Raw genomic sequence first — 23,057 nt, forward strand, 5'->3', positions numbered from 1 at the left:
ACCATCACTCCTCAGAACTGTCAAGGTCATCAAAAACAAGGAAAGTCTGAAACACTGTTACAGCCAAGAAGAGCCTAGGGAGACAAAAAAAATTCCAATGTAAAATGGTAGCCTAGAAGGGATCCTGGAATGAGTGAATGAATGAATGAATGAATAAAACAAACAAACAAACAAATAAATAAATAAAATAAGGACATTAGACAAAAAACCAAGGAAATTTGAAGTATATACCCTAGTAAAAACAATGGTTCACTAATTGGAACAAATGTACCATCTTAATGTAAAATGTTAGCAATAGGGGAAAATGTGTGGGGTTATATGGGATTTTGCTGTTCTAACTGCTCATTTTTTTTCGTGTTCTAAAACTGTTATTAAAAAGTCTATTAGTTAAAAGAAAGTAATGGTGAAAGGAGAAAAAGAGAAGCAAGAATCTCCTACTTCTCAGAGATACAAAGGACCCCTTAAATAATAGCCTAAAATTAGCTCTGCCAAAGGAATTGAGAGTGACCCCTTCTAATCTCAATTTAACAAAGGGCAGCCTGAGGAAAAGATAATCAGTAAATCTCCCAGAGTGAGTATCTTGAATGTCCCTTCACTGAAAGTTTGTAAGGAAAGAGCAGATCCCAAGAAAAATGTGTTATCATGTGTTCTTGCATCCATCCTATTTTCAGTAGCCTGCAAGCTCCCCATGGCCCGTACATAACCTTTATTTCCCCAGTGCCTAGTTTGGTGTCTGCCACTTGGAGAATTCATTCTGACTAGCTGACTAAATAAATGAAGGAATAAAGGAATTAATGATTGAATGACGTATCCTAAGCATATTTGCTGAGTTAATATATACTTGTGTTCGATTTGACAAATGAGCGAATGAGGGGATGACAGTAATCCTTATATACATTATTAACCACAGAATTTTGAAATGGTAAATCCATTATTCTGAGCAAGTCCTTGAGGATTGTGTTAGCACAAAAATATAATTCAGAGATCCCTTGTCTCCTTCCTGTGTGTTCCTTTCTACCTCCTCAGTTAAAGCAGCACTGACAACTATTTATTGACTGCCCTTTATGGGCCGGGTACTTGGGTAGGTAAATAGGTAAGTTTAATAGTATTTCCAGTCCTTACAACAATTCTACTCTATATATCTATGTATCTTTGTATCTATCTATCTATCTACTGATCTATCTAATTTCACTTTTGTTTTACAGATAAGGAAACTGATCATAGTAGCCCAGCTATTGACAGAAAAATTTAGTATTTAAATACTGATCTTTTTGAATTCACAGTCTGTGTTCTTTCCAGAACACAATGTTGTGTTGAAATGTTAGTGAATCCACTAATAAGTCTTCCAGTCCTAGGGTGAGTGCACGTGTATGTGTGTTTGTTGAGGATTAATGTTTTCAATTTCTTAACAATTGACTTGAATATTTGACAGCTCTCAGATTTGCATACACGGTCAACGGGGGGGGGGGGGTATTCTATGGAGTTTACCTCAGAATTTACCAGAATTTACTGGTTTATGCCAAGCAACATAGTATCCTGATAACATGTAAAACAATCAGCAAGCACCTAAAGATTAAGTTTCAGTGTGGGGTAAATGGGAAAAAACTATACATAGAAAAATATTCCGCTCTGCAGATACTCAATTCAATGAGGAAAAAAAAAAAAAAGCCAAATTACTTACAAGACATCCAAATTGGAAAAGTTTAAGATACCTCTTTGATTTCATTTAAAGCTAACTGTTAAAGGCCTAAAAGATGTGAATGTATCTAGTTTGATTTGAAAATACTATTGTCATCCTGAGGTACCACAGTGACCTTTTTTGTAGCATAATCTGCAATAATATCCATATGTATAAGAAAAAAAAGGGAATATTAGATAGCTTCTCTTCATCTGAGAGTTCTGGAATACCCAAAAACATCTTGGTGAAACTTCACATTTATTGCTTGAAATTAATAGCAAAGCTGGGTATCTTTTCCTTCATAAATTAGAAAAAAATAAGTAAGATATATGTGTATACATAAATATAGTCCTGTGTGAAGGCTTCTGAACACATAGAACATTCAGTGCTGCTACTAATTTTATTTACATTTCTGAGCACTAACAGCAAAGTTACTAAATTAAGGTTAAAAAAAAAGAAGAAGGAAAATATGTTTGGTTGTTTATAAGAGCAGTAGAAGAGTTATGAGGGATATCAGTTTAATTTCTTCACTAAGAGCAAAGGCCTATATTTCCCTAACAGGAGACACTAAGATCTATCAGTCAATCATACTACATTTGCATAGCACCTATACACAGAATTTCTCAGGGTGTTTTACAATACAGTTAATTTGCAGCTTAGATAATTAAGAGTCTGCCATGTTAAACAAATGAGACAAAGCTGAGAGTTGAAAGCTGTGATCATGTCAGCTCTGAAACCCCAACATAAAACTGAGTTACATATCCCCAAAGTCATAGCAGTTAAAGTTCAAGCAGGTACCTGAAGTTTTGTCTTAATTATTCTATACTCACACTGGTCTGTGATGGTTTAAGATGGTTAGGTTCTGTGAGTAAACACTCTAGTCTGCTTTCCCTACACCTCGCTCTCTAGTCTCCCTGCCTGCCGAATGCAGCAGCCTCCCATGTGAGTTGCTGTGACTGAAACTATGCTTTTTGTTCTGTCTCTAATCATCTATCCCAGATTTTTGTAAATGGTAGATATCACCATCATCTCATACAAACCTGTGAGGGGCATGCTCCTCAATGGCCCTGATTGATTTTTGGAAACACTTACTGCTTCTCATTAAAAAACTGCCTGGATTTTAAAAAGGTTAACTTTTGAATTTTTTTATTTTTAATACGTAAAGATAAAACTTACTTGTTGCTGAAATGTTAGTAATTACAGAGACTCTAAATGGGAAATATGCCTATAATTCCACTCCCCAGATAAAATCTTTTAAACATTTTACTGAAAAATTTCAAGCCTTTTGTTCGGAAAACATTTATAGAATTGGGGCTAACTGCCTCTAAACACAGGGAATGAATTCATATATTAAAAGATAATTTGATATAAATATCAAATGGCTATGAGTGTGAGTTTTGAAGTCAGAATCAGTGAGATTTAGATTTGAATTCCAGATCTACAATTTTTGTTGTTCTAGTCAGTTAATTTCTCTAAACTTCACTGTATTCACCTTCACAATTAGCATTAATAACAATACCTGGCTTCTAACTATGCTCAAATCACTGGGACTACACTCACCCTCCTGCTGGAAACAAATGAAAAACGACAATTACATGGGAAACAAACCTGACTCCAGAAATCTAACAATGGATGGCATAAAACTGTGATCCCTGAAGGAGGGGAAATACACGAAGCGAGACTTTGGTACCCTGGTTTTCTATTTACAGGTGGGCACTATCCAGAGGAGAGAATAAGGAAGGGGAATCTATATAGGACATTAATGTTTCACTGAGTTGAGGAGACACAAAGGCTAAGTGACTGGGATTGCAGAGCAGAGTATCAGAGAGGATGGGATTATGAAAAGAAAGTGTGTCACACGAGACTGGTAGAACAATTTTCAAAGCTCAGACAGGGCTATAAGACAGTTGAGTTCCTCCAAGCTACTAAAAAGACATTTAGTAAACATTTGGAGCTTCAGTAGGGGCATGCATCTTACTAGTTAACTAGCCTTACACGAAAATGTACTCTATATCTAGTCTACAGAAGCTTAATGATAAGCCATAGAAAGATCAAGCAGATTTATAGCAACTTAACTCCTGTCAATAAAATCCAATACTTTAAATAAATATACCACAATCCAGCATATAACAACATAACATTCGTTATGTTTATAATTCAATCTAAAATTACCAGATAACCTAAAAACCATAAAAATGAGAATCATGACTAGGAGAAAAAGAAGTCGACAGAAACAGATTCATAAATTATGAAGATGATAGAATTAACAAGCAAGGACTTTCATATCATCTATAGGGATCCTGCATAATAACGGGATTATAGCTGAAATATCGGTAGACTCAGACTCTACACAAGAAAGAATCTCTAGGGAAACCCAAAGACAACAGGGGAGACACAAAGACAACAGAGAAAATGCTAGCCTCTGACACCAGAGCTACAGTCAACAAAAGTGGCAAACTTAACTCCTTGCTAGATAAACATAAAACCTCACACATAAATCTAGTAACCTCAATTTCTTTTAACTGATAAACCTCATCTATGGATTCAACAACAACAATACAAAGCATGTTAATAAGCAGTCTGCAGAGACAAAGCAAGCATTTGAACCACACTCAAATATGGCAAATATTCTGGGATTACCAGACTGGAAATTGAAAATTACTATGATTAATGTGTTAAGGGCTCTAATGGGGGGGCGGGGGAGAGAACCAAACAGACAACATATAAAAACACATGACTAAGGTAAGCAGAGAAAAAGAAGTTGTAAGAAATGATCAAAAGGAAATGCTAGAAATAAAAACCACTGTAATAAAAATGAGAATGCCTCAGTAGGTGTACCAGTGGACTGAACATGACTGAGGAAAGAAAAAGTGAACTAGAAGAAATATCAGTAGAAGCTTTCCAAACCAACATGCAAAGAGGAAAAAAAAAAAAAAAAGAATGAAAACAAAACAAACAAAACCACAAAACCAGAATATCCAAGAACTGTAGGAAACTATAAACGGTGCAACAGATGTCTATTAGAAATACCAGAAGGAGAACAAAGAAAAAAATGAATAGAAGAAATAGTGGAAATAATGATGGTTGGGAAGTTTCCAAAATTAATGACAGCCACCAAGTCATAGAGAATACCAGGCATGATACAAGTGGAAAAAAAAAAAAGGCATACACTCAAGAGAAGGAATATTCCACAGGAAAAGGGGGATATTACCTAATTATGCAAGTATGTATGTGGTGCATTCCACAAAGGTTTAATGAAAACCAGTCAGGATTTTAGGAACTGTTTTAGGTCCTGAAAATGAAAACTTAAGAATAAAATGGAGCATTGACCTATCTTTGTATTTTTCCTCCCTCATATCCACCAATTCAGCTATTGATTTCCTTCCTCCCTCCCTCACTCCTTCCCTTTCTCTATTTACCTCTTATCAAAATATAAACCCTTAATGAATATATAGTTTATAGCATAAAAAGTATTCATTAGTTATTTAACAAGAATGTTTAGAAACATTGCTAATAAGAAAGAGACGTTTGATTTCATTCCTCCCCAAATTAGCTTTGCTCAGTTTTACGTTTATTGAACATCTTACAAAGAAGTGTGTCACCTCAGAAAGTGAACAAGGAGATTTAAATTGATTTGTACAAAGTAGTTCCTATATTTGGAAAAAAAAATAACTAAGTCCAAATGCAGCATGGCAATATATTCACGAAGAGATATCGGAGAACATGATCCATAATTATCTTTCAGTAGAGTTTATAAAAACACTGCAAATATAGGTTTATAATTTATAAAGCAAGAGGTTTAATTTTTAACATTTTCAGATTGTTATTTTATGCCTATCATATAATTAATTTTGGAGAGAACGTGTTTTTTTATGTTTATTAATTGTGCAAATTTTAAAAGTTAATATAGTATTTGGTAAATATCAAATTTTATAATGGTCTTAAAAAAGCATTTTCAGTATGTTTTCAGTGTTTCAACCGCAATGCAATTTGTTCTTTGAAAACCACTGGCAAGCATATATAAAAACTCTTTTTGTTAGTAGCTCACAAATATATAATATTTTCCAAAGTATACAAAACACTTTCACATACATTTTGTCCATCGGAAGAAATGAGAAATGTATCTCCACTGCAATTACACAAGATATGTGTTTCTTATACAGGGTATTTTTACACTATCACTTTGACCCAGTGGATGCTTTGGACTTTCCATTTTAACCCCAAGGAATTTCAATCCCACATTAATGACTTAATTTAATAAACATAATCTCAACATTGATTGATTTTGTCACATAAAATCTTATGGAGTATGTTCCATCAAATCAATTATTTCCTTGGGAATTTTCTATGAAGTAATTCTTGTCATTTTTCATTTTTCTTCATTTTATTTCATCTGCAACAAATATTTTATGTATAAACTTAACAATGAATGTACAATTTATCCATCAGTTTCTTTGGACATACTCCATGAGATTTAACATTTCGAGAGAGTTTTTTTTAATATTATTTTTCCAACTCAAATTTTCCTGAGTCAAATATTGCTAGTACAAATTATATCAGAAGCTTAGGTATTCCCATATGTTTTTAAGATAATAAATTTTACCATATGCAGTTTCACCAGTTGTCAGGTTTTAATGTGTTGATTGTTGCCATCATCATGAGGTTAAAAAGAGATGATCTTATTTACTTCTAAATCATTCCATTTGAGAATTTTCAACAATTTACCTCAAATATTCTAAGGCTTTGGTTCCCCTGTTTAGATTATTAATCCACTCCTTCCATTTACTTCCAGTGAATTCTTACAGCATGTACCCATAACTGGATCAAGAATGAAGTCAAATGGTGAACTCTAAGAGGGATGGTCCACATTTCCTTGACTCTACCTTCTTACTTTCCTCTACTCCTCTATCTCATAGCAAGCTGAGCTGAAAATGGAGTTGGATCTTTAGCAATATTTTGAGTGACATATCCCTCTCAAAATGCAGGCCAAGTTATAATTTACCACCCATCCGTTTTAATACATGGCATGTATGTGGGTATGGGAGGGTGTGTATGGTGAGAGGGGAAGAGAGAGACAGAGAGACAAAGAGAGCAAGCGAAGGACAAAGAGAGAGAAGGGAATGTGGCAAAGATTTGTACTTAGTCGGTTCAGATGAAGGACATATATAATTGACATGATTGTCCAGGTATTACTCTTTCAACATTTTTTGTAGGTTTGAGTTTTTAAGAAATAAAATGTAAACATAAATAAAATTAGGAAATCTGATATGGGAGCAATTCAAAGCCTATACAGATCAACCAAGTTTTCTCCTTGTTCCCTCCTCTTTTGTACTCCAGAACTGACCCTCTTTGTTGTTCCCTCTTATACTGCCATCAGTATGAGACACAGAGAAAAGGAATGAACTGCAGAGATGAGAATTTGCAGATCATCTGAGATACCTATTTCTAGTTCCATCTTCCTCACTAACTCAAACACTGGTTAGACAAAAAGATAATAGAATTCGAATTTTGGGTTCAGAATAATTCAATGTTCATTGCCTAAATGCCAAGCTCAGTGCTAAGTGTTTTTTACGTGTATTACCCACTCCATACTTCAAAATAAACATAAACATTATAACTCCTTTTGGATGAATATATGGAAATTCATAGAGGTTAAGAAGCATGCTTGCTAATAGACAACTCTTGAGAATATTGTGAGTTGAATCTGTCTTCACTGGTTTCACGAGCAATTACCCAATCATTTACTTAAAAGTTTCTAAGTTCAGAACTTAAAATCAGGTGGGACTAGGATTGAATTTTTAACAGGAGCTTGAAATTGAACAGGTTACTTATCCAGTCTGAGCCTCAGTATTCTCATATATAATGAAAATATGATATACCCTGAATAATTATGAGGACTATATGTAGAGAGATAGAATATATATGTATATATAAATATATGTATATATATATATATATAAAATCTAACTTCTTGCTTATAAATGTTTAACAAATGAAATTTATTTACATGAGATTCTTGAGAACCAGGCTCAATAATTTTCAAAGTTATTTATTATGTAAGAGTATTTTTTAAATTACAGGAATCCATATATCCTGATGCCAAATATGATAGAATAAGCTATAAATATTCTTTTCAGATGCTATCTTTCATTGGTCTTTTTAAGTAAATTGTCTAATTCTCAAAGTATTTTGCTGACATTTTATGTTTTTTATAAACTTTAATTTTGGAGAAAGCTTGAAAATGGTGAAAGTTCATCATATCTTAAAAGGTTGTGACAGAAAGTCCCCATTTGTCACTTTCTTAAGCATGACTTAATCAGTCAGTAATTATTTATTGGACAAACACTATCAGACCAATACTGTATGAAAATATAATATGGTTTCTTAAATACCTGAAAAATGAATAACTTGAGAAATTTAATTTAAAGATCTACAAAATTTCATATATAGAAAGGAACTTAAAGAGATTTAGTAACCAGCATTATTTGGATTGCTCCGTATATTTGAGAAAAGGACAGATGGGGCTAGGTAGGGAGAGATAGGTAGGGGACTATGTAATCAGGTTCACAGAAATCCCCAAAATGCACAGGTGTAAGGAACCAGAGAAAAGGGAACACATCAGACCACCCTGCCCTAGGTGTCTTTTTTTTTATGACAGTCACCTGCGACCAACAAAGAATAAACAGATCCTAAAAAGAAGTTAGCCATTAAAGATGTAATCGCTAGTCCTGCTTACACAAAGGTGCTGTCAGTAGAGAAATTAAAAAGACTTAAGTTCCCTCGTTAGCTTTCAATAAAAGATCAACCCTAAAAGCCCTCAGTGGCAACCCTGTGGGGAGCCCCCCCTCACTCCTGAGAGCTTTTTTTTCTGTATCCTTGATTAATAAAACTCTGTCGCTTTACTCACTCTCCTTTGTCTGCAAGATTCATTCTTAGACTAGGTGATACAAGAACCTAGCTCCCCCACTTCATATTTACTTAATAACAAAACGGAAACTTTTAAAAATGGTTTTCATGTTTTGGAACATAAGTTACTTTTTCTAAATGTGATGATCACTTTGGGAAAAGACTCTGTATTTAAAGGTAAACCCTCAAATTTGATAGGGTCAGGTCTCTTACTAATCAAAATACGTTTTCTAGACAAGAAGAATCATCATTACCTGGAGGCATGTTAGAAATGGAGAAATCAAGCCTCACCTCAGACCTACAGAATCCCAATTTAACCATGTCCCCAGGTAATTCATATGCACACTGTTCAAAAACAACAGAACTAGTCTATCTATCTCTTTGTTACTTGGGTAATAGTATTTAGAGGCATAAAAATGAAGTCTAAAATTGCCAAAAGGCAAAGAGATGTCTGGATATCCTATGCAAAAATGCAACTATTTGGCTGACTTAAAAGCATTCTAAACCTGCTGGCTGATAAACACTTATCTGAGTAAAACAAAGTGCCTCCACTACCTACTCAGGTTTCGCTCAATTCTAATGATCCACTATGAACAATGGCCTTTAATTAGTTTTATTTTGGAAACCTGCAGTGCAGGTTTTCTCATGTACAAGAATTGCTGATTAATTAAGCAAGAAGACACTCCAGGCAATATATTTCTGGATGTAGGATGAGATGGAGTGAGGGATTTGTTGGAGATTTAGTGACTTGTTCACCATCTTACACAAGCACACATATTCCTCTGCAAGATGCTGCCCAAATGGGACTCATTATGCTCAAACTAGAAGAAATATCAGCACATTTAGGGGAGAATTGCAGGCCCAATCATTTTCAGAGTATTAGGCATGTTTGTTTAAATTCCAATCAGAAAGTTCCACTTTTGCCCAGCATTTGAAATCTATTTGGTAATTTACCTTAGAGCAATGTTTGAATAACAAAAAGGTTTTTAAAAAAATTAAACAACCAGAAACAAAACAAAACAAAACAAAAAACCTTACTTTCCAAGGGCAAAGCATTCCAGTTTTACAGATGAATCCTTTGCAGCTTGTATAGTTTCAGGAAAACGCACTTCAATCTTTGGTTCATATTCCCCCATCACACCTGTTAAATATCAAAAGAGCTAGCAGCATTTCTGGAGAAGAGAAGTTTTCTGTGAAGTAAATGCTTCATTAACCAAAATCTGATTTTTTTGTCCTTCAATTAACAACATTTTCATATTCTTTAATGAGTGATAGAGGGCAAAGAAACTACGTGATGCTGCTTAAGGAATTAGTTCCTTCCCTTCTTGCTTAAAAAAAATATCTAAGATATATCAAAGTATCGGAATAGAGGCATCCCAAATTTCCCTACATTCCATATTAGAATCTTACAAAGAATTTGTCTTCTAATTAAGAAATGAATGCATCTAGATTCTAAAATGTTTCTGAATTATCAAGAACGTTTCTTCTCTAGAGATATCCAGATCACCCCTTCACGGAACTCACGGGGCCAGATCTGTTCAGGAATAAAGAAATTTTCAGTTAATACTGTAGGAGGTCTCTTAATACAAAATAACAGTATTTCCGCAACAAAACCTATAAAGTAACAACAATAATTGAGATAAAGACATAAATATTCTTATGTCAGTTCATTAAGGATTTACTTTTAAATGAGTTTTCTGTAAACTTATAAAAAACATTTGTTTTTATAGTTTTAAATTTTTCAATAAGGAATTGTGGCTATGGGCTAAGATTCAGGTAGGACAGTAGTCTAATGTATGTAAATATGCTAGCTACCAGACGTGTAACAGGAATATATCTCTAGGCTATCCTCATTAGCTTAATTAATTTAATCAGTAGCCAATCAAGATTCCTCAAAAATTTTGATCTTTTATTTTTAACTTATATAACAAATACCAATGTAATACATTCCAAAGGTTAATGATTTATTGAGGGCCAGTACACTTGCACAGAAGCTGAAACTTACAAAATATATACCAAATAAAAATACTTGATTTTTAAGACCTTGATCATTCCAAACATTCAAAGAAGCTATGGTTGAGGTGGTAGAGAGTACTAGCTCAGCAAACTAAATTGGTTAAATTTTCTATGTTCTCTTTTCTTGACAGCTGATATTTCTAGAGTGACTTTTAGAAGAGGTTTGATATTTTTTATATTAATACTATTAACATTAATATAGTATAATTCTTCTGATCTGTTTTTACCACGTATGCACTGAAGAGAATAGAGGGGATAGAAGAATGAAGGAATTAAGAAGGGGAGAAAGAAGAACTAAAAGCAGACCAGAAAAAGGAAAAATATGGTAGAAGGTCTATGCATATTATTGGCTTATGAGCTCTTTCTGTCACGAACAGACTACTCACTGAAGGGGAGAAATTGGACTTATGAATAAATCTAGTGGTTGCTGAATTCTGAATTAGGACGATGCAAATATATTTGGGTGGTTAGTGATTATAAAAGCTCTGTCGTAAGGACTCCCTGTACGGAACTAGTTCCATAATTCTCTTAGCCATCATTAGCATATGTTCTTGCTCTTAAAATCCTCAGGGAGGAGAAAAACTCTATGAGGTACGCCAAGTCCAGATCTGATCACAAAATGCATCAACAGGTTTTCTATCTTTACATGTACCACTGTGAATATTTAATTAAAGAATTGACTGGAGGATTATTCTACTTCGATGACTTTCCTAGGTCTTCTAGTTCTCTAAATCTTGTGCCAGCTATGTCTTGACTAAGCTACAAAACTCATCAGAGACCCATTTGAATTATGTTCCTTGGAGGAATATAATTCATATGAATCTTGTGTTTCATTCCTCTTTGGAATGCTTATAATTAATGTTTGCTTGCTTTGCTTTCCTTGGATGTGAATTTTTTCCCCATTTTGCCAGCCAGGTAAATAAAGGGTGAGCAAAAAAGACAAATATGGAAAAGAAAGAGGCATTAAAGAGAAGCTGCATCATATGCTTACTGAAAACAATATTATTCAATTAATAAGCTTGGCAGCACCCACACGTGCACACACACACGCCTATTCCCCCAAACAGACTTTTTTATACAAAATGTTCCTCAAGTAACGAAAGGATCTGTTCCAATGCCAGTGAAGAAATGGCATGATATACCTAGAATCATATAAACTGTACCATGTGAGTTATAGAATTTTCTATTGTATTTTTATAATATCTGATTTTCATCATATTTGTAAATTGAATCTCAGCTCATTGATGATGTGGTTCCTCTGAACCAGAGGGAAGCTGAAAGCCCAACAGATGTCCCCAGGCTTCAAAAGGGACGGATAAAGTGTATTCCCAAGATAGCTCATTATCTTACCATCAGTGCGCTGCACTAATGGAGTGGGTGGTCCTTGAACACTTCTCTGGGCTTCCTTGTTGGTTACGAAGCAAGTGTAGTTGCCCACATCTGATGGTTCCACTTTGGCAATATACAAGTTTCCTGTCTCTTGGGAAACAAACCGCCTGTTGTCCTCTTGAACATATAAGGGGTTATCATTGAAGGTCCATGCATAAAACAAATCTGGAAAACAGAAAAAAAAAATAAGCATTATCCTTACTGTATTCATTCTTATCTGAAAGTTTTGTGCCTTCTTCTCCAAAATTAGAATAAAATTGTGCCCATTGGTCCAGTTTATGCCTGCTGTCCTGATATAATTGTAATATTCCCTTATATTCAAATATATTCGAATTTGGATGATACATTATATAGTCATCCTGCCCATCACTGGCTTTGTGCATTTAGGGGTGCAATGATGGCATGCCAAGAGAATAAGTGGATGGATGTATTAAGAAAAGCTGTAACATATATAAAATATTACGGGCTTAAAATGCACACTGAATTTCTTCAGAAATGCTCATTAAAACAGCATCTCTCAACGTGCAGTCCAAAGGATGCCTGCACTAACGTGTTTTGTGTCTGATTTCTCCTAATATGTATTTTTTTAATGTTCACTTATGTTGTGTGACTATCAGTACTTCTTTTTTTTAAAGATTTTATTTATTTGAGAGAGAGAGAGAGCAAGAGCATGAGCAGTGGGGAGGGGTAGAGGGAGAAGCAAGCTCCCTGCTGAGCAAGGAGCCCAATGTGGGACTCCATCCTGGAACCCCAGGATCATGACCTGAGCCGAAGGCAGATGTTTAACCGACTGAGCCACCTAGGTGCCCCTCCTATCAGTACTTCTTTGTGTTCTATTGCTGAGTAATATTCCATTTTATAAATATACCACAATTTGTCCAGCTACTTTCTTGTTGATGAGTCTTTTGATTGTTTCCAGGTTGGAAACATTACGTATTAGGTTGAAATGACTGTATGTATCAGGTTGAAATGACTGTCTGTTGAATTTTCATTTCTCTTGATAAGGTCCTAGGAGTGAAAAATAAGGTAGATAGATGTATGTTTATAAGAAACTACAAAAGAATTTTTCAAAGTTGTTGTACCAGTTGAATTCTCCACCAGAAATATATGAGAGTTATAGTTGTTCCATATCTTTGCACAAATAACATGTCAATTTAAAAAAATTTTAGCCAGAAATCATTGAACAAAGAAAACTTTTCTTGTGGATTAAGGTTTTTAAGTGTGGTACTATCTGAAGACTAAGAAATTGTATGTATCATGGAAACTAGATAGAACTGAACTTATGTCTGGGAAATGGAAGAATATAACTGGTTCTAAAGGGACTCCAAAATAACTGAAATGCACAGGTGCTAGGAGTGAAGAAGGGTTTACACAGATTGAAAACATCATCACCTTCAGTTGAACTTAGAAATCACATACCAGGAAATCACTGCTCATAGAACAGTTGAAGCAACCAGGGGCCTCTTGTTCAGGCAGAGGCCGTGGGTTGTATTTGTCATCTGCACTTATATTAAAAATGGGTGCAGAGGCACCTGGGTGGCTCAGTTGGTTAAGCTACTGTCAGCAGCTCAGGTCATGATCCCGGAGTCCCAGGATCCAGTCCTGCATCGGCCTCCCCACTAAGTGGGGAGTCTGGTTCTCCCTCTGGCCCTCTCCCTTCTCATGTTCTCTCTTTCTCTCTCTCTCTCTCTCAAATAATTGAGTAAAATCTTTAAAAAACAACAACAACAAAAAACCCAAAACAATACAAAAAAATGGGTGCAGAAACAAGATAGGGTAGAGCCAAAACTTGATCTATATAGAAAAACTTATGAGGAAGTGGGAGTGTGGGAATGTTGCCATCTTTATTAATCTCTTCCACCAAGGAAAAAATAAAGCACTAACAGTAGACTTAGGGAACAGACTTAAGAAAGCACAAGAGGAAGGAAGGGAGGAAGGAGGAAAGGGAGGGAGGAAGGAAGGAAGGAGGGAAGGGAGGGCGGAGGGGAGGAAGGAAGGAAGGAAGGAAGGAAGGAAGGAAGGAAGGATACAAACAGACCATTAATAGTGGGGAGAAGCTAAAGTATTAAATTCTAACAACAATTCATAAGTTATTTTAGTAAAAATGAATTCATCTATATTGACAGAACTCTAATATAATTCTCAGGAAAGAAGAAAACATGAGAGGTATGTCAGAGAACAATCAACAAAAATGCTACTTATGTATAGAATGCGAAAATGTAAAGAGTGGCATTATTAAATCTATAAAAGTAGTGTTCAGGTAGAAAAAAATCCAAGATGTATGGTTATGTAAAAGCATATTGTAAATCAAGATGTTTAGCATTGTGTATGTGTATGTGTGTGTGTGTGTGTGTGCACCTTTATACAAATTATTAAATTTAGCAACCTAGGAATGTATATAGAGGTTTTCTTAGGGTGAGGGGAAGAAATACAAAAGACTCTGAGTTTCTACATAATGAGTTTCTTTCATATTATAATTCTTAATTACTATGTAATATTTGTGTAATGGGAAAAAACAGGATGGAAATAGTGTCAGGAAAACTAAACACTAGAATGAATTACAACTTGTAAAACAATATGGTGAATAATATTTTTCATTCTTACTCTGAACTGTTCAGACTGGAGTATTACGTTTTATTCAGAGCACATTAGAATCACTAAGGAAGTTTGTTAAAATACAGATAGCTAATCCTATTCCTAGCAATTTGGTTTCCTTGTATCTGAGTGAAGCATCATGGAATCTGTATTTTCAACACCCTATGAAGGGCTCATGTCTTTGAGCTGGAATATTATGTTCCAAGCACCCCTTACTGAAAGGGGATTAAAAATCTCAAGTATATCAAGAGGCAGATAACCAACACAACAAAGGCTGGAGGTTAAATCACAAAAGAAAATGATAAGAACTTAGATTTTTACCCTGGGGGCAGGGTGGGGAAGAACAATTGAGCGGTCTTCATAGCTTTGAATTGCTGTCATGTGCATAAAAGAAAGCCCTTTCTATTGATGTCCAGGAGGCAAAAATAGGACTTCGGCTGTTGGGGGTTACAGAAGGCCCAATGGCCTTTAATATAATGAAGACCAATTTAAACTTCAGAGCTATAACAGCAGATGATTTATGAGGTAATGAGCTCTTTATCATTAGAGATGGCCAAGCAGAGAATGGATGAGCTGTTTGAGACGTTGCAAAAATATTTATTTTTGCAATGAATGGGAAGTTAAATCTATGTTTCTGTGAACTGTCTATTCCACCCTCAACATTCCTTTGATCTCCTTAAGAGTCTAATGCTTTTAGATCAAGTATGCATAAATGCAATTCACTTTTTATTTTTGAAAATATACTTTGACATTGTCCTCCTGTTCCAGGGTATTGAAACTTCATTGCTTTTGCAAGTCCCTACTGGAGTCTTTTATCATTTCATGTGGTCTCTTGCTTCTAAGTTTTTTTTACTGATGTCCTTTGCTGCCTCACTTCTAAGCCTGTTACTCTGTCTCCACCAAAGAGATGCTCAAAGGGTTTTTGTTTGAAAGTGAGAGGTATCTAGATAGTAAATTTTTCCTCAATATAAAGAGGAGAAAAAAAAAAGTAGTTCAGATTCCCATGTTGTCAGTGACTCCTCATCTTTTGAACCTTTTGTGAAATAAAGACAATCTTGAGCAAATTCCTAGGGCCATGTCTCAGTTTAGGGATCTTTATTCAGTGCTGATTTGAAGAGAGGAATAAGCTCAACCTCTCCGAAGTCCAAGGTTAACCCTTCTCACTTAACAGAAATTATAGGTTGCCACTAATGCCCAAGAAATCTTTGTATTCTTTACCCTATAATCTTAAGACCTGAGACTGTAATTTCCATTTCTCCCTTGGTGAATTCATTTTTACCTTAGTTGCTAAAACTTTCTGATCTATTCCTTTAACAGTGGAACATTTAGAAGCTGCCAGAAGAAAGTTGTCCAGAAATAAGGAAGATTACATTAGAATAATAATAAAAAAAATGAGTACTTTTATTTCATACCCATTTCATCATCCCAGAATTTTGTTTTGTGATGCTAGTTGGCTATTGATAATATGCCCATTAAACAGGAGAAGGTACTGGAGCTAGGAATATAAAAGTAATTTTCCAAAATCACATTGTTTGCGTGTAGAAGGAGGAGGACTTGAACCTAGATCCTTCAGATGCCAAATCCTTTGCTCTTTCCCTAATACTACCTTTCTTCTTTTCTATGTATCTACAACTGATCCTCTTCTTCTATGTCAATATGATCCTCTTGGAGCATTCTTCCTTACTCTCAGACTTCCTTCTACACACCCAAACTCTCTGCATATCAAAGTCTACTCAGAACTACAAATGTTCCTCATCACCCATCCCCTCACCCATCAACATTGTCTTTCCTGTGTTCAATTTCCTCAGAATCTTACAGGGTAAAATGTCAATCTGTCATTTCAATTACTTCAACACATTTATAGCTACTATTAGCAGGGAATAGAAGGCATTTGTTAAACCATTAATAATTCTTTTCTCCAAAATGGCCTCACTAGAGGACAGATTTTGAAACTTCAGTGTAAATAACAATCACTTAGAGGACTTGGTAAAACACAAACTGTTGGGTTCTACCATCCCCGTTTCTCTTTCAATAGATCGGAGAAGGAGCCAGGGAATTTACATCACTAACAAATTCCCTGGAAATGCAGATACTGGTGGGTCCCAGAACACTACTTTGAAAATCACTAATATAATGGTAATTCTCAATCTCCTATGCCTAATCAAACCAGGAAGGGATATGGCTCAGAGTTTGATAAAATGGTGGCCATCTTATATATTTCTCTTTGGGTGGTATGTGGGAGCCTGGAGAAGATGTTCCTCAGTTCACAGTTGCATGGCATTTCTGGGACGGAAGGGACCTAAAGATCTTCAGCTCAGTCTTCTCATTTTATAGGTGAGCGAGCAGAGGGGAAGATGGCAGCAGCTCTGTGACTAGACATAGGCACCCCTTTGTGCTCCTCTGTGAACTGGTGAAGATGCTAACCTGCAAGCCCTTCCTGTCACTCCCTTCTCCCCATGGGTTCCCTATTCCCATTCACCCAAATAGTCAGGCTGTAGTGGGGTTTTTAATCTATTTTGTTCTATCATCAGCCACTGTCATGCTTAATCTGTATATTTTTAATGGGGAAAGAAAAAAAAACTCTTACAAATTGGAAGTTTAAAATCCTTCCCATTTGGCTTTTCTTAATTAAATGTATAATTCATGAGCCACTTAAGTTGAAATCATTGAATTTTTAAAATATTTTCTCCACCATCTATGACATTTATCTGTTATTAATGATTGTGATGCATTTTCCCTATGATGATTCAGCAGTAACATTAGAACTGAATGATAATTGGTCTTTCCTGAAGCATTGCCTGTAGTTTCACACTGACACCATCCTCTACAATTTTAATATTATTAGAAATGGCAGATCTGCAGTAAGCAACTGAAGACTATATCTGCTGCTCTCTCAAGCATGCAACAAATCCTATTTTCCTTAGAGCATGATTATGTTTTGACATCTTTTACAGCCCTATATCTTGCACTGTAATATTTAAAGTATAAACACAAGAGATATATGCAATTGTACCCATTATATGGGATGTAATTTTTATTAGAGGGGAAGTATCCCACGTGAAAGAGACCAGTAATGATAAACACTGACATTGAGAACTTCTATTGGCTCCATAAAGCAGACCTCAAAATTGGTAGTATGTTTCTAGAAGTAGAAAATAAATGAGAAGAATAAAGAATTTGAAGCACAGTGCTCAGATTTAGTGGATAAATCTACCCTTTGGAATATTCTGGCATGAGTGTACTTTACTGCAAACCTTGCGCAGAGCTCTAAGGTTAAATGTGACTGCCTGTTGGGTGGTAAATCATGGTTATGCTAGCTCAGTGGCAAAGACCTAATCCAAGAAAAATAATTCCTTTTCTGGGTTGAAGTCATTGATATCGGTACTGAGCAAGTTTATGATGTAACCCAGAACACTGCCCTGACACCTTTACAATCACTCCGATTTGAGTACTCATTTGTTCCACAATTACTGCTTAACCACCCAGATTTTATTAGATCCCTTTTGATTTACGCATCTCCTGTTCAGAATCATGGAGATAGCTGCTTTTGTGGCCTACAAACAACCACTAAGTAAAGGCCCTCTGAGTTCCTGTTATTGCTGGCTTCCAAAAAACTCTAGGGCTGGCATGTCCTACCTGAAAAAGGAATGAAAACACAGCCAGCTTCTGAATGAACTTCTGAGAAACCTCCAATTTTAAGGAAGACTGGGTAAGTCATGGGAGGCAAATACAGAAGGACTAGACTTCCTTTTTTCTTCTCAATTCCCATCCTCTATGGGTGAACTAAATACAGAGAATGTAAGAGATGAGTTATTCCAGTGTTTCTCAACCACACGTGATTTTGCCTGAGAGAGGTATTTGGCAATGTCTGGAGATATTTTTCTTTCCCGCTATTGGGAGAGGAGATGCCATTGCATCAAATGGGCACAGGCCAGGGATGTTGCTAAACATCTTCACAATGCACAGGACAAACCCCATAACAAAGAATCATCTCACCCTAAATTGTCAATAGCGCTGATGTTGAGAAACCCTGGGCTGTACAAATGGAAACAGGCTATAACATGAGAGTTCTGTTTGATGTGCTGGAAAGCAAGGGAAAATATTCTTACTGGGAATGAATAAGATTCTGAAAGTAGACAGAGGAAACGTGGAGCACAGGACCTAGAAGAATGAACTCTGGGGTTCTGGTCAGCTACATGATCTTTCTGGTTCTAACACGGTACACTAATATTAGGCAAATCAATCCACCTCTCTAGGTGGTGTTTACATATTCTCCAATATAGATACACTTGCTATTTCCATTTATACTTCACTTAGCAATTATTTCCTGCTGTGGGCCAGATTATGCCAGACCAGATGAGGCAACAGAATAAATGCACTGGTGCTTAAACTCAAGATATGTCTTCTTGGCCAAGTTAACACTAACTTCTTTAACACAATTATTCAATTTATAGAATGGAGAAATTTTCTCTGAAAGTGTCACATGAGTTGAGGCCCACAAAATGCTGAGCTGAATGTCCAGTATATAGAAGGCATTTGTTACCTTATCCAATCATGTGGTATTAAACACTATTTATATACGGTGTTAAAAAGAGAGAGACAGACAGACAACAGTCTCCAAATGGAGTCACTTGTGCTAAGTTCCACGTCAGCCAACCAAAACTTAATACCTAATCAAATTCTACTTCAGCCTCTCTCAGAAACGTGACCCTTAACCAGTCAATCTGGAGTTACCTGGTCAGCACTAGTGAGGCAACCCACCTGATAGACCCTACCAGTCTTCCAGAGGAAGGTGACCTTGCCTGAAACAATCTACTCTTTGCTGGAACAACTTCTTTGTCCTGCCTCTTTCTGCCTATAAAGGTCTTTCATTTTGTATAGCTCTTCAGGGTTCCTTTCCATTTTTTTTAAGCATATCTTTGACAACTTTATTAGGATGTTTCTTCGTAAATTTTTAAAAATTTACTTGTTTATTATTTTTTTATTATGTTAGTCATCATACAGTACATCATTAGTTTTTGATGTAGTGTTCCATGATTCATTGTTTGTGTATAACACCCACTGCTCCATGCAATACATGCCCTTCTTAATACCCATCACCAGGCTAACCCATCCCCCCACCCCCCTCTCCTCTAAAACCCTCAGATTGTTTCCTGGAGTCCATAGTCTCTCATGGTTCGTCTCCCCCTCTGGTTTCCCCCCCTTCATTTTTCCCTTCCATCTCCTAATGTCCTCCATGCTATTTTTTTTAAAAGATTTTATTTATTTATTTGTCAGAGAGAGAGAGAGAGCATGCACAAGCAGGAGGAGTGGTAGGCAGAGGGGGAAGCAGGCTCCCTGCTGAGCAAGGAGCCCAACTCAGATGCAGGGCTCCATCCCAGGATCCCGGGATCATGACCTGAGCTGAAGGCAGATGCTTAACTGACTGAGACACCCAGGCATCCCATGGGTTCCTTTCCATTCATAAGATGATATGCTGCCCAATTCATAAATCATCGAATAAAGCCAATTAGGTCTTTAAATATACGCAGTTAAATTTTGTTTTTTTAACAATGGTAAATACCAAATTTAGTTCTCCAAACCAGAACTTTCCCCTTAGATATGTAAATCCAGCTGCATACTCAAAATTTTCATTGTTCTATCTAATAGACATCTGAATGTTAAAATGTCCCAAAACAAATTCCTATTTCCCCCATTCCAAAACCTGCTCTCTCTTCATTGGTATCATCCCAACAAATGACATTCCATTCTGGTAATTGCTCAACCCAAAAACCCTTCCTCTCTTTCTCTTTACAATCTATATCCAATCTTTTGGGACATTATTTTAGGTATACCCTCTAAGTATCTCCTGAAGATGGTTACTTGTTCACTGGTCTGCTCCCATCATCCTGCGTCAAGCCACCATTACTTCTCACCTGAGTCATTGTAATCACCTTTAACTCCTTATATTATTGCCCCTCTTTGGTCTATTCCTTAGAATAAACTTTTTAAATTGGAGATCAGAGAAAGCATGCAGTCTTTTGCTCAATACCATATAATGCATTCTAATCTCACTCATAGTAAAATTTAAAGCCTCTATAATATCTTTAAGGTAGTGCTTACAACCTTATCTATGCTCCTATTTGCTCACTTTTCTTTATCCACACTGGCTTCTTTGCTATTCTTCCAATGTGCCAGACACAGCCCTACTGCAAGTCCTTTGCACATGCTGTTCCTTCTACCCAAACTGCCTTTTCTCAATGTTTCACTCTCTCATTGCTTTAGTTCTCCTCTCAATGCCAACAAAGCCTTCTTTGGCTTCAGAATATACAATACCAACACCCACCACCATTTAGTTTTCTCCCTAGCTTTTATTATCATCTGTCACGTTTTTATATTTATTATAAGATTCATGAAGATAAAGACTTTGTCACATTGCTCTCCACTATATCCCTAAAATTCACTAAAATGAGTGGTACTTAGTATGTACACAATAAATATTTGTTGAGTAAATTTATAGTACTAGTTCAATAATGATGGTTATCACTATTATATCAATAGGCAACTGTTCTGCCTATCTGCCTTTTACATATTAAGCAACCCTGAAGTAATACTGTCACTGCTGATTTGACCTACTCACTGAGAATATACCACTGTCAAAAAAACCCCACAAAAACAAAAAACCACCAAAAACAAAACAGCAACAACAACAACAAAAAGAAAACACCACTGTCATTTACACCAGAAACAGAAGGAAAAAAAAAAGAACAACTAATTGGGAAGAAGGGCATATGAAAATTTAGCACTTTTCCTCAATGTAATTTTCCTCTTTATAACACAATTTTGAGTTTTTGCTGGAATGATTTTCCATTTGTGTTGAATTGTCAACATTTTTATTGACGGAAATACAAACGCTGGACTCAAACAACAGTGCTATCTTCCTACAACAGACATAGATACTCCAAATTACTGGCATAAATTCAATTGTTCTACCAACCTAAAAGTTATATCTTTGAAGACAAAGGAATATTTCCTCTAAAACAAATTTTAAACCTATAATTTTTATGAGCCCAGGATTGAGAGTTTTATACCAAGACAATAAAGGGAAAGAATCTGCTTTACTTTAGATATGGTGAAACTATTATTTCACAGTGAAGGTGATCTTAATTATTTTAAAAAACATGTATCATTTCTTCACTCTGTCATTTTTAAAGAAAATTTCACGCGAAGCTGGGCTAACTCACTGCACCCATGAAGATCTACTGACAGCTTATTTTCATATCCAACCTACAGCTTTGGCTTCAAGGCTTTCACATCATTAGAAAAATTGAGAGTCTGAAATTTTGCTTTCAGTGCTGTTGCAAATGACTTATGCAGAATCTCTGTTACAGGTGATGGCTGCTCTTAACCAAAGCTCATCCTGGAGTTAAGTGGAAACCCATGAAAGACCTCTCTGCATGGCAGTTCAAAGTCTACCTCAAGGCTCAGCGACCCTCCCCCAAATGAATAAGTAAAATAAATAGTGTATTGCCTCTTACTGTCACGTAAACCTGGAAGTAGAGAAAAGACCTTAGAATCCTCCAGAGACCTAGCGGAGGAAAGGAAAAGTCTTTATTTAGCTGACTACCAAGCACCTTGGTATTTACCTTTGCCAAGCACGGAGAGGCTAACTAGGAGACTTGTATTCTTCTGACATGGGTAACCAAATTAAGGATAATAACTATAATAGCCAATAGAAGGATTGTTAGAAATTGTGTGGAGATGAGGGAAGTCACAGACTACCCTTAAGAGCCTTTACGAGAAAGGAAAGTGATGTCTAATAGGGAAAAAAGGGTTTCAGTCAGATGTGCATTGTAGCACCCTCTGTGTTCTTCAGACAAAACTTTCAGTAAAACTTACATTTCCCTGTAATATTTTAGAATTATATTTTTTAGGAAGATGGAAACAAGGGCTTAATCTGGCTCTACTGGCATAGACTTAGTCACATTCATGGAGTTTATCTCTAGTTAAGAAATAGGATTAAGGGAGTGAATATACTTCTCTCCTCAGAGTATAGGGAATGGTTCCTGTTTGTGTCCAAATATCACATTTCTAAGAGATAAAGCAGAATGTGCCAGTTTTGTGTTCTGGCATTATTGCCTAGGTTTCTTTTCTTTTTCACTATGGGTACTTTCCTCTAGAATAAGCTTTATCTGTAAATCCTCTCTTTCTAGAAGAATAGCACATTTGTGGTTACTTTAAAAATTGGGTAGGAAAACATCCATGAGAGAGCCTATTCTGGAGTCAGGTCTCCTTTGGTCTTTTCAGGAGGGAAGAAAAAAAAATGACATCCATATAACAGCACCTGTTCAGTTTGGCTTATGTTGATTACTCTATTTCACTGAGTTGTCACTAATCATTTATATGGGAAATCCATCTATACACTTTTTTCTTTTGTTTTGTTCCTGGAGCTATTTTTTTTTTCTTGGGTAAATTTAAAGGATTCAGCCTAGTT

General features: G+C 35.9%; 1 protein-coding gene across 4 annotated transcripts in view; it reads right to left on the minus strand.

Annotated features, from left to right (window-relative positions):
• Positions 1 to 23,057, minus strand: part of CNTN6 (contactin 6) — a 151,633-nt gene that overhangs the window by 85,922 nt on the left and 42,654 nt on the right. For 2 of the 4 annotated variants that reach the window (XM_040628540.1, XM_040628538.1), the window contains exon 3: positions 11,951 to 12,154. The exons of 1 other annotated variant lie outside the window; for it this stretch is intronic. In XM_040628540.1, coding sequence (XP_040484474.1) covers positions 11,951 to 12,154 — 204 coding nt within the window. Of the gene's footprint in view, positions 1 to 9,622; positions 9,726 to 11,950; positions 12,155 to 23,057 lie in introns of all 4 variants that reach the window. One more of the 4 variants, XM_008703154.2, reaches the window with a different exon arrangement.

This window comes from Ursus maritimus, unplaced genomic scaffold (assembly GCF_017311325.1).
Source record: "Ursus maritimus isolate PB19 unplaced genomic scaffold, ASM1731132v1 scaffold_14, whole genome shotgun sequence".
Lineage (NCBI taxonomy): Eukaryota > Metazoa > Chordata > Mammalia > Carnivora > Ursidae > Ursus > Ursus maritimus.